We start from the raw sequence: 12,529 nt of genomic DNA, 5'->3' as shown, positions 1-12,529 counted from the left end.
GATCAGATGGTTCAGTGGTCCTTCTGACGCAACCAGGCTTTGTAGCCAAAAATAGGTTACCATCCATTGGCAATCAAAGAATCGTCATTCGCTCACTCTCTTCCATAGATAAGTCAAGCGCAGCAATCATGCAAGATCCTGTTTGTGTACTCAAGCATTATTTAAAACGCACAGAGGCATGTCGGGACACACGTAAGCGCCTCTTTCTTCCGGTCAAAGCTGGTAAACAGGAGATCACCCCTCAAGCCCTTGCTTCATGGCTGAAGTGGGTTATACGCTCAGCGTACTCTGAGGTCTCACAAGATCAGAGTTGCCTCATGAAGATTACGGCTCATGAGATTAGAGCAATCTCGGCAAGCCTGGCATTCGAACGCAATGTTTCGATCCGAGATATAATAGAAGCTGTTGGCTGGCACGCAGAGTCAACCTTCTCCAGTTTTTATCTCAGAGATCTGGCTTCGCAGAGGCAAACCATGAATCTGGTAGGTCCGGTGTCGGCAGCCCAGATGACCACCAGACCCATTTTAAACAATCAGCACAGCCTATCAGCTTCGCTGGATTCGCCAGTGACATTTTGTAGGTAAGAAGATTTCAATAACCATCTTCTTAACCGTATATAGGGGTCACATATCACGTGACCCTAGGCTGTGTTGCTGATGAAATTAGGAGAACGGGTTATCGTTCAAATGGGGAATCCAGCCATCATTCCCTAGAAGGTACCCGGGGTGGAGGTAGGATGCTCAGCATTCCCTCCTTCTATTACTTATTCTCCTAACGTTAATGTGATCGGGGAACATATTTGAAGGAGAAAGCAAATTTTTAGTAAATTATGTTTCTCCGAGAATACTTACCCGATCACATTACTTAAAAACCCTCCCAACCACCCCGCTATGCGAGCATCCTCATATAATATATATCGCTCAGCTTAAAAACTAGCTACACCTGGCGGTGGCAAGGGGAGATAAGGGGCAAGAGTTATTGCCCTTTGGTCTATATAAGATAGACCGAAAAGACGAATTTTCGTCTTTTAGTAGGGCTGGATTCGAGAGGTAGCAGGCTTATATTCCTAACGTTAATGTGATCGGGTGAGTATTCTCGGAGAAACATAATTTACAAAAAATTTGCTTTCATATTTTGCATAGGGTTAGGATTTTAAAGAAAAAGAATTTCCCCGGCTTTCCTCACTGGTCATACTAGCTATTTAAAAAGGACCTTGTATATCTTAGGTATAATTCAAAGAACCTTTAATTCCCTTTATTTTGGTATATGATTGATGGGTGTAATATGGATTATAGAGTATACAACTTGGCCTTACTCCAGATGTGCACCTTTCAAAAATTTCTAGCTGCACTTGGTTATTTTCACTTCCTGAACTTCAGAGGTAAATTGTATAAAAAAGAGCTGATAAGTTTTTTGTACATTTTTTATATTTGGTAATTCATTCATTGCACTTTCAGAAGCTGGTATTGTCCAGCCTGGCAAAATTCATTTTCCCTATTTTAATACCTGCTATGGATAGTGTACTTTAGACTAATTCAGGCTGATTTTTCAGCACAAGGGAGCATTTATTCTAGTTAGCAGTGTGTTTAAATCATGTACAATTTCCAAAAGTACAATATCCAAAGAAATATCCACATTACATTAATGTAGCATAGAGGTATGCCACCATTCTCTCCATTGTGCATATTTTAAATGCAAACAACTTCACCTTACGTACGTCACTCTCTCAAAAGTACATAATAACTGGTGAGAGTCCCCATATAGCCTATCATGCGCTGCGAAATGGCATTAAACCCTACAACAACAACAACATGCCAAACAGTATAATAGCAGTATGTTGTTATTTCTGAATGAAAATGATGTTAATCTGACCTCCAGTTTGGCACCATAGTGGCCATCTTAAAAATCTTGTCATCACCACTTTAGCATGAAGTATGGCATTGTCATTGGATTTTCACTTCTTGCAATATTTAATTAGTTCTGAATGAAAATAGTATATATCTGACATCAATAGAATTATGGCTTTTGATAACTAGACCTAATGGATCTTTGGGGCAAGTCAATGTTCATTACTTGCATTTATGTAAACCTGGCAATTATATTATGATATTGTCCCATTCATTTGTCTGATAGCTAGAGATCACTATTTAGTTACCTACAGTTAGAGTTCTTCAGTATTTACATCAACAAACTTGGTGAATGGCTTGCACTTTGGGTAAAGAGGAACAATGTCAAGTCAAAAATATCAAAGGTCATTGTCTCTGGTTGCAAAAGAATAGTTTCCTTCATTAGCATTATTCCTACATCACATTCCTAGACCAAGCTCTGGATGGCTTGAACTTGGGGCATTGAAGAACTCTGTTGGTTTTAAGTGTCAAAGGTCAAGGTCACTATGACTGGTCGAAGGAAAAATGTTTTCTACATAGTACGGTTCATTCTGCATTACTTTTTTAAACATTGTTAATTTTTTTGTTGAAAGATCAACGGTCAAGGTCTTTGAATGACAGAAAGGTTTTTGCACAAGAATTTCAGTTCTGGATCATGTACCTTCACTATGGGTCATAACTTTAATTCTAGACCACAAACCTTGACGAAAGTTTGTTAAGGACTTGCACTTAAGGCATGGAGGTGGGATGTTGATTTTGGTATGAAAATGTGAAAGGTCATGGTCATTATGTTTCAATCAGAATGGGTTTTACAGGATAACTTTTGGTTTCAAGGCAAGTTCTTTGATCAAACTTTGTGGATGACTTAGGCTAGTAAAGAAACCTATAGATTCTGGAGTCAAAGGTGAGAGGTCACTGTGATGGTAAGTCTAATAAGAAAATGGTGGTTTCTGCACAATAAGTTTAGGACTGCATGCTTTCACTTATAGTCCAGATCATTGAGAACCATTGGTTAATGATCTCTAGAGTCAAGCATGCTTTATTAGTGCCTACACAGTGTTCATTTTTAAACACAGGGTGGGCATCAATGTCACATTCACTCTTTTTGTACTTGACTGATTATGAAATTGCAAAAGAAAAACATGCTGATAATCATTAAGGAAGTAAACATTATTATATTTTTAAGTCTGCTCTTCATGTTGAAATAGTGAGTTTTAAAAACACTCTTGAATGAGGTCATAGTGTGCTTGTTTATAAGATCATGTGCAGTTTGTTCCAATTAGCTGGATCCTGGTTTAAAAAAATTCCATTTAATTAGTTCCATTAAGTGTCTCTTGTAAGCCATATTTTCAAAATATTTAATAAAATTTTTGTAAATTTGCTGACTACTGTGTGCTGCTTTCTGCCTTGCACAGGAACTACAAGAGAGTATCAAGCAATGCCTGTCAAATGAGGACAAGGCCAAGAAAAAGAAGGCAGCTGAAAAGAGATTAAAGGTCAGTGTTTATGGTAATAATGAGAGACGTATTTGCTTGGTGGTACCATATTGTATCTAGTGTTGTGTACTTCCATCTGCAAAAAGTAAGAGTCTGCCATCACATAATGCAGATCAGCCATTTGTCTACCAATTTGTTGGTGTTGATCCTGTTTGACTGGCAGACTATGTGAGGGCATATATATATACTGGTCAGTGTTCTTCGTGGTTGGACTTAGAATCAGATGGTCATGGGCATTGAATTCTATCCAGACCATTGTCCCTAAGTATTACCCATGAGCATAGTACTGACCATAGTGGACTTAGGATCAGAGAGTTATGGGCATGGAGTCCAACCCAAGCCATTGTTGTGTGCCCCTGAGTATTATACATGAGTGTAGTGGGCTTCGGATCAGAAAGTTATGGGCATGGAGTCCAACCCAAGTCATTGTTTTGTGCCTCTCAAATTCGTGTAGCTTATTGTTCTGATTTACAAGAGAAAGTTAGAATCTTTAAATGAATATTGACTGATACATTTTATGCCTCAAAGAAAAAAATGTTCTATTGAAATTCGCAATGGGATATGAAAGGTATCGATGCTGGACAAATACCAAGCTTTTGCAGTCTTCTTTAAGTGGAATTCTTTATGACACAATTCAAGGAAAAGGTTGTAGGAAGCACTTTTAAACCCAGAAAAAACTTTGAATTGGCATATTTAATGCTTTCAATAAATTGTTGGAAGCAGTTGAAAATAATATCATTCCAATTTCACATAGCAGGGGTTGGCTTCTCAGGAGGGAACTAGCTACAAGTGATCAATGAAAGAACATGATTCTAGCTGAAATGTATTCAAAACATGCATGTATATCCCCAGATATTTTCAAAACCGCCCATAGGTGAATCTGAACATAATGATCACTTTAGTATGTCCATCCATATTTAAGTTTTCTGTAACAAAGATTTCACTTATCTAAAAAAAAAAACCAAAACAGGATCAACAAAAAGGGGGTCCCATGTTTCATAGATTAATAAAAATAATAATAACAATATCAGTACTTTTGTATGATAAGAAAGTTCACATTGGTCATTGTTAGTGTTGACTTCTTAATTTAGTGCAGAATCATTTGAACAAACTTGCTTTAGTCAGATTTTACTTCTAATGTATCTATATACAAAGTATATTGTGTGTGTGTGTGTATATATATATATATATATATATATATATAAGTATGTAGTATATCTATATCTAATGTATCTATATACACTACATGAAATTCAGATTTTCAAAACAAAATATTGTTCACTTACAATATATGTGGAAAGAGGCTATCACAAAAGCTTTTCAGAAAGTATTTTGTTCACATTAATGTTGAAAAAAATTACTTTGACTTAATAGGATTATTTTATACACAAAAAAACACAGATCCAGTTGTTATTTATAATTATACTGTTTGCCAAGGAGGACTATCTGCTGCTACTTATGAAATTGTTTTGTTCATTCTGTTACTGAGTGATTCAGCGGCTACTGAATGTCACGTGATTGTACAGAGGTCACAGCTGGTCTGTGAAACTCCCTGACAGAATGTTATGGATAACCCTTGAGTAAAGTTACTTCATTGGAAACTGAAGGAAAGGAGCCCAGCAAAGACTGAGCTGTCCAACGAAGGTTGGGATGACATTGGCAGCTGCGTGGACTTCACTCAGTGGTTTAGTTTGAATACACCATATAGTGCTGACATTAGATTCTTGGTTGAATAAACAGAATGGAATGAAGTGAATGCCCTAAGAAAACAGATGTGCAGCAGATGTTGTCCCCAAGAATGTAATAGTGGGGAAGCCTTCAGTGTTCAATGAAGAAAAAAAATATGTTTATACAACATAATGAAAACAAAAGTGGAGGAACTTTATACCAATTTCAGTGATGACATGAAGTAAAATTCATAATTTTTACTCAGTTACAAACAATTTCTTGGCTTTCATGCTAGCAGAGTTACTTTGGAGTTACAGGATTTTCAAATTGCCATGCATTCTGATTTTTATCTAAATATTTGTATAGCTTACATAATACTTAATTTGTGATTGTTATTAAGTCAGGGCTGTTCCATTTAAACATACATGGTACCCAGGGAAGGCAGTTAAAAAAAAAATACGCCAGGGCACTTTGATTTCATAGAGTTCGTATTAAAATGAGGAGAAAATTATAAACTGCATCTATGGGTGAGTAGCCCACTTTAAAAGTGCCTTCCCTGGGTCCCATGTGTGTTTTAATGGAATAGCCATCAGAATACCTTGAATACTACAAATGATTTTAGTTTCATTAAATTGTGAAAATTCTGTTAATTTAGCACATTCATAATATCAGTATCAGTTGTCTGTTTGTAGGCAATATGCTTATTTTATAAATATAATGATATAACAAGAATAAAATTGCATAGTTTATAAATATGATATAAAAGTGAAATTGCTCATAAGAATTGTCTCCCTTGCATTATTCATACACTAGGATCTAGAAGACCAAGTGGAGGGATTTAGGGAAGACAAGCAAAAACTGTTGAGTGAAAACAGCAAACTTCAGAACGAACTTAGTGAGAAACAATTCAAAATCTCAGAACAGGAGAGAGTAAGTATAACATAGGACTTTTGCCTTATTTTTTTACGCAATTTATTTCAATTACATGATGGCTATAGTAGGATCAACAAGCAGCACAACAATTATAATAGCTATTAGCCCTGCATCAGATCTTGGTTCAGTCTATATGCAGATTAGATGTGAAGTGAGTGACCTCAGTGCTGTCGAAACACAACGTGAGCCATAACTGTATATTCAGACAAATATCAATAGGTGTTAACATGATTTCATACTAAAAATGCATGTAATGTTGATCTGTTTCAACTGTATATTCAGGCAAATATCAATAGTACACATGATTTCATACTAAAAATGCATGTAATGTTGACCTGTTTCAACTGTATATTCAGACAAATATCAATAGGAGTACACATGATTTCATACTAACTGTATGTAATGTTGATCTGTTTCAACTGAAACAATTTCACACTGGTATTTTATAGCAATGTAATGTGGTAAGTTTGGTTTTTTATTGAAATTATAACCATAGGTAAATGGGTATAGCTATGTCATATAGATGGGTATGTATTTAACAATGAAATGAATATACCTAACATTAATGAGCATTATCACTGAAAACAAAATGGTACAGTAAAAAAACTGTATTACTTAGAACATGGACATTTACTTTAGTGAGCACAAAGCAGAGGGAAAGCTCTTGGAATCCAATTAACTGTAATATGATGTTAGGTAACAAATGACAACAGTTTGTCATTTAAATCTCTCTCTTTCTCTCTTGAAATGCATCAGTTCTTGGTCAAATCTACTGCCATAACTTTTCACAAGTGTAAGCATACAACAGAAGGTCTGTGCTGCTGTTATGCACAAAATTTAATCATCGGGGATTGGTTTCGCTTCACATATAATCCTTTGGTTGATTTGCTGGTGTTTCCATACTTGATATTTTAAAGTGCCTGCATGGTGAAGGAAGAAATTACAATAGACTCTTGACTTAGTATGAGATAGAGAAACAGTTTGTCATGACTGGTAAATCTCAGTACTTTTTTCTTTTTTCTTCTGTTTTTTGGTTTTTAGAAAAATATGAATTTACTGTTTCCACCATCAACTGTTATATCATCCTTCTGTGTTTTATTCCTCGATTGTGTACAGCAGTGATTAGGATAGGCATTTTTTATAAAAAAATTAAAAGAATTATGTGTAATATACACACACTTTTTTCTACATGTAAATTTCTTATCATAATAACTTGTGTAGAAGGGCAAGACAAGTTTTATAATTTCTGGTCAATTTATATTCTTTGTTACTTTTGATTTTGTGTAATGTAACAAAAAACATAAACCAGCATAGGTGGAGCAATTTCACATTGTTCTAAAATGCCACAATTACATATGTGATGGCAATATGATTAAAGACTGGTATATGTGTATATGTGTTCATCAGGTCTTCCATATTGTTCTGCAGACTTTGTCACGGCTGACATCTAAATTGGAACGAGTTGAACGACAGTTATCAGAGTCACGAGACAGAGAAATTGGCCTCCGACTGAAACGAAGTGAAACTTCTGACTTAAGGTATGTAAAGTCTGGTTTAGTACATAGAGAATCTCAAGAATTATTGCAAGGTATGTAAAATATGTTCTCGTGCTGGGAATTCTCAAGGATAATTGCAAGGTATGTAAAATATGTTCTCCTACTGGGAAATCTCAAGGAAGATTGCAAGGTATTTAAAATATGTTCTTATACTGGGAATTCTCAAGGATGATTGCTAGGTATGTAAAATATGTTTTTGTACTGGGAATTCTCAAGGATGATCGCAAGGTATGTAAAATATGTTTTTGTACTGGGAATTCTCAAGGATGATCGCAAGGTATGTAAATTATGTTCTGGTACTGGGATTCTCAGGGATGATCGCAAGGTATGTAAAATATGTTCTCGTACTGGGAATTCTCAAGGATGATTGCAAGTGATGTAAACACTGGTTTAATATGCTAAGAATCTCATGGATGATTGCAAGTGAAGTATCTTTTAAAAATTTAGATTTTAACATATAGATTAATTCCAGTCAATCTAAAAACATTATAATGTTATGTTGTTTGCAATTTGTTGTACTGTAGATAGTTCAGACTATATCATATTATACTTCACAAAGAAAAGCATAGAAAACACTTCCTTGTCTACAAATGTCTACAGAAATAGCATCCTGATCTCCAAATGTCCATAGAAAATAGTACCCTGTCCACAGAAAATAACACACTGTCTCCATATGTCATCAGAAAATAGCACCCTGTCTCTGTATGTCCATTGAAAACAGCATCCTGTTCCTAAATGTCCATTGAAAACAGAACCCTGTCTCCATATGTCCATAGAAAACAATTCTCTGTCTCCATATATCCATAGAAAACAGTACCCTGTCTCTCCAGAGGTCTACAGGAAACGGCACCCTGTCTCCAAATGTGCATAAAATAATAGCTGAAAAAGTATTTTAACACTTGTCAATTTTTACTGGTTAAAGACCATAGACTCCTTAAATAAAATACATTTAGAAAAGCGTATGAAATTGAGTAAATTTTTGTCCATGACACAATTTATTATAATCACATTTTATTTCTAAAACAGTGATGATGGGGATTCTACTTGCAGAAGGTTGTAAATTGCTAATCATTCCCCAGGACATTGTATAATTTTCATTGACTTTATAATATTTGTTCCCTGTGGTGTGATTGCAGCAATTAAAGTTGTACAAAGTTTTATTTTTCTTTGTTCAAGATATCGCATGCTTTCAGTTTATGTTGTTCAAAGTTCTATTTTTTGCAGAAGTTTCAGTAACGTTAACTTACATTTAGTCTTGCTATGAGTTCATTAATTTAACTTAACTCTTGTCTTGAATTCAATGTCATACATTCTTTCTTGCCTTGATTTCATTATCTTACATTCAATCTTGCCATAAGTTCATATCACTGTGATATGCTTAGGTAGCAAATGAAGATGTAACAGTGATATAATAATGTGTCGATCATAACATTACAGCTGGCAAACTAAATGTTGATTTGGGGATAGTTAAAAACATTGCATAGTAATTCCTACTCAGATATTTCTAGTGTTTATCTAGGATACACCATTGTTGAAGGGGTCCAAAATGTTTAACTTGGATGTACCATTATATGAGGGGACTAAGCTTTAATTTTTGATATACCGTTGTACAGATCTGCCAGCCCTCAAGATTTTGGGTGAATTTCATAACTTAGTTTTGATTCACTGATTCAGTGCACATGCAAAAAAATCACGAATTCTCAGATTCTCAATTGTCTTAAATCAGGAATAAAATAACTTTTATCCCGTTAACTGCTAGTAATGATATCGGCAAAGGTCAATGATGCCAATAATGATCCTGTACTGCTAGTCACAATGTTAGTAGAACTATACCCATTTGGTACAGTGTGCCTGTAGAATGCATTTTAAAGCATTTAATCTATATTTAGATCAGAAGTTTTACAAATACTTGTGAAGAAATCTGGGGCCCAACTGGAATTTTTTTAAACACTCAGTGAAGACATCCTTTTTGAGTGTAGGTATGTTTGAGATACTGGAAGATCAGTATATGTCATTTGCTTGAGTTCATATTTTTCTGCGTATGTGCCACCACCACTAATTTGAATAACAGTTAACCATTGGACATTGCAGTTTCTGGATTAATACCATTTTGTAAATAAGCTACACTACAGTTAAAATGTTTATACTGCCAAGGAAAAAGAAATCTATTCCACAAAACATGAAGTATAGATTGGAATACTCCAAAAATTGGCCTTGCATTCAACCATCAGACATCGATGTACATCATGCATTTTGCACACAGTGTGCCACTATTTTAGCATGGACTTGGTGGCAGAGTTGATATGAAAAAGCACACTGCAAGCGAAAGCACATAAATATTCAGAAAATTAAGGGCACCCAGCCAATTTCAGCTCTGGAATACTTTAAGCCATCGACTGAAGACCTGGAAGCTATCAGTACTGAGGCATAGTTTGTGAGTTTCCTTGTCAAACATAATCTGCCTTTCTGTGTTGGAGATCAGAGACAGTGAAAACATATTTTCTCTTCTGAGGAAAATTAAGACAGACTTTATTGTCTACTTAGGTGCTGATAATTTGTCAGCAATTTTAGTTACCAAGATCAACCAACATGCAAGAAGTCTGAACGGTTTTGAAAACAAATTTACCATAGCCCATTGAGGAAGTTAAATTCTGCCACAGCATCATATAATGACAGATAGTATGACCCTTGTGTATATTGGTAAAATTCCAAGCAAATAAATTTATACATGTATATAGTGTAAATGTGTTTTGTTTTATTTTGGGACTTTCATATCATGCAGTACTGGCCATCAAAATGGATGGTTTGTGTTGTGGTATACATTTTCACTAAGTTTGTTCAAAATTCACTAATTTCTATCCATTTTTTCACTAATTGTGAGACAGGAGGGTTGGCATCTCTGCATTATATAAGGGGTTCAGAGTGTTTAACTTGGATATACCATTGTATGAGGGGTCCAGAGTTTTTAACTTGGATATACCATTATATAAGGGGTATAAAGTCTTACACTTGGATATACCACTGTATAAGGGGTCAAAGTTTTAAACTTAGATATACCACTGTATAAAGGGTCCAAAGTGTTTAACTTGAATATACCATAATTTGATTATATGAGGGGTCCAAAGACTTCAGCTTTGATATACTGTACCATTGTATTAGGATTCAGAGTTTTTAACTTGGATAGACCATTGTATGAAAGGGTCAAAGTTTTCAACTTTGATATACCATTGTATGACGGGTCCAAAGTCTTAAACTGGGATATACCATGGTATAAGGGGTCCAAAGTGTTTAACTTGGATATACCACTGTATAAGGGGATCAAAGTGTTTACCGTATTTACAGCATATATTGGGATATGATCAAATAATTATTTTTTTTCTATCCCAGAACTTATGGTGAAACTTTTCACCTATTTCATATGTCCCAAGACTTAAGAAACTAAATAAATTTGTATTGAATTTGTGACACCCCCCCACGGCACGTTGCAATAAAATAGATAAACAAAACGCTCATTGGATAATAAAAAGAAAGAACTAACCTTGTATTAAAATTTATTCCTTTTTTTCATCATGAGCATTAAAGAATAAAATATATACACAAACTCCATATATGTAGCGTAGGCTTCCATACTGTAGCATGTATCACTTATGTCCGATAACAAAAGAACATTGAGAAAAAAAATTGTATTTGGTTGTGCTCAGAGTTTGAATATGTTATCTGACTGAAAACTGGGTCCAACAAAACCGCAAACGAGAAGGAAATAATCAACTATTATCTTGAAGACAACTGTCATTCTCGTATGACACGGTGTTAGGTGCAAAATAGCCAAGATTGAATTATATCCAGGTCAACTATATCCACCATTAATACTGGCCGCCATGTATAGCCTATCGTGTGCTGAAAAATGGCGTTAAACCCCACAACAACAACAACAACAACAACCAGGTCAACTATATGACATTATCTTGCAAATAAAAATCATTATTTGAAAATACATTCACTTGAGTGCAAGTGACATGGGTTACAAAAGTATCATTAAAGCAAGTTATTGCTGTGTATATTATTTACCCACAGAAATCAATGCCTGTTTGTATTAATTATAAATATAGATGCCAAGCACGTAGAAGCCCATATGGTGAATAAACAAAACTGGCAGCAGGCAGTGAATTCATTCTTTGACCTTACCAGCATGACATGAAAGACAAAGGTTATTTTTATTACAAATCAAGCTGATCTCAAAAGCCGACTCTGGAATTATTTAAGTGTGCTGATATTTGTATAAAAAAAATATACATAGACAGCCGAGATATGGTAGCTAATTTTTCACCAGTATTCACGGGGGATTTTGAAAATAAATTGAAACCATGGAACAATTTCTAAAGTGACACAATACAGTGCTTTGTGCACGGACATTGATGACCCGGTGTTGCCCAGAAGATTTGGAGAAAATAAAATCATATGATGAATTTGTGAAGGCCAGAAGAGAAGCAGATGGTTTTGCCTGCAATATGATCATTAACATGGATGAAATTCCAGTGTAGGTTGATCTCATTCCTCGATGGATTGATGATAAGATGGGGTTCAAAGGCATGAGAATTAGCATGACTGGTGCAGATTTGGAAAAATATTTGAATATTTGACTTTAGTCCTTGCAGTTTCTGCTTCAGGTGATGTGTTGCCTCTAAAGATAACTTTTCATGGTGTGAGAAAGCTAAAATAAATATTCATACACCAAAAGAATGGATCGTTCATGTGCAAGAGAAGGGTTGTGTTCATGAGATAATGCTGCAGTGGATTAAAGAGTTTTATCTCACTTGTTTTATATTTTTTTAAATAAAATTTCAGCTGGAGTGCATTTTCCAACATGTAATTTTCAAATGGTTTAGAAGGTGTTCCACAACTTACAACTCGAGAAAACGATGTGTTGCAGAACATACAGTGCACATAAAAATTACTTTTAAACTTAAATTATGGTATCCCAACATATATA

General features: G+C 35.0%; 1 protein-coding gene across 1 annotated transcript in view; it reads left to right on the top strand.

The window, feature by feature from the left end:
• The window catches only part of LOC149775771 (citron Rho-interacting kinase-like), a 173,253-nt gene that overhangs the window by 88,525 nt on the left and 72,199 nt on the right, over window positions 1-12,529 (top strand). Inside the window, exons 17-19 of the mRNA XM_089944415.1 lie at window positions 3,302-3,382; window positions 5,864-5,980; window positions 7,412-7,521. Coding sequence (XP_089800541.1) covers window positions 3,302-3,382; window positions 5,864-5,980; window positions 7,412-7,521 — 308 coding nt within the window. The remainder of the gene's footprint in view (window positions 1-3,301; window positions 3,383-5,863; window positions 5,981-7,411; window positions 7,522-12,529) is intronic.

The sequence above is a fragment of the Sinohyriopsis cumingii genome, chromosome 19, assembly GCF_028554795.1.
Source record: "Sinohyriopsis cumingii isolate HCF-2022 chromosome 19, ASM2855479v2, whole genome shotgun sequence".
In the NCBI taxonomy this organism is placed as follows: domain Eukaryota; kingdom Metazoa; phylum Mollusca; class Bivalvia; order Unionida; family Unionidae; genus Sinohyriopsis; species Sinohyriopsis cumingii.
The sequence above is the reverse complement of the archived record's forward strand: the minus strand, read 5'-3'. Positions and strand labels throughout refer to the sequence as shown.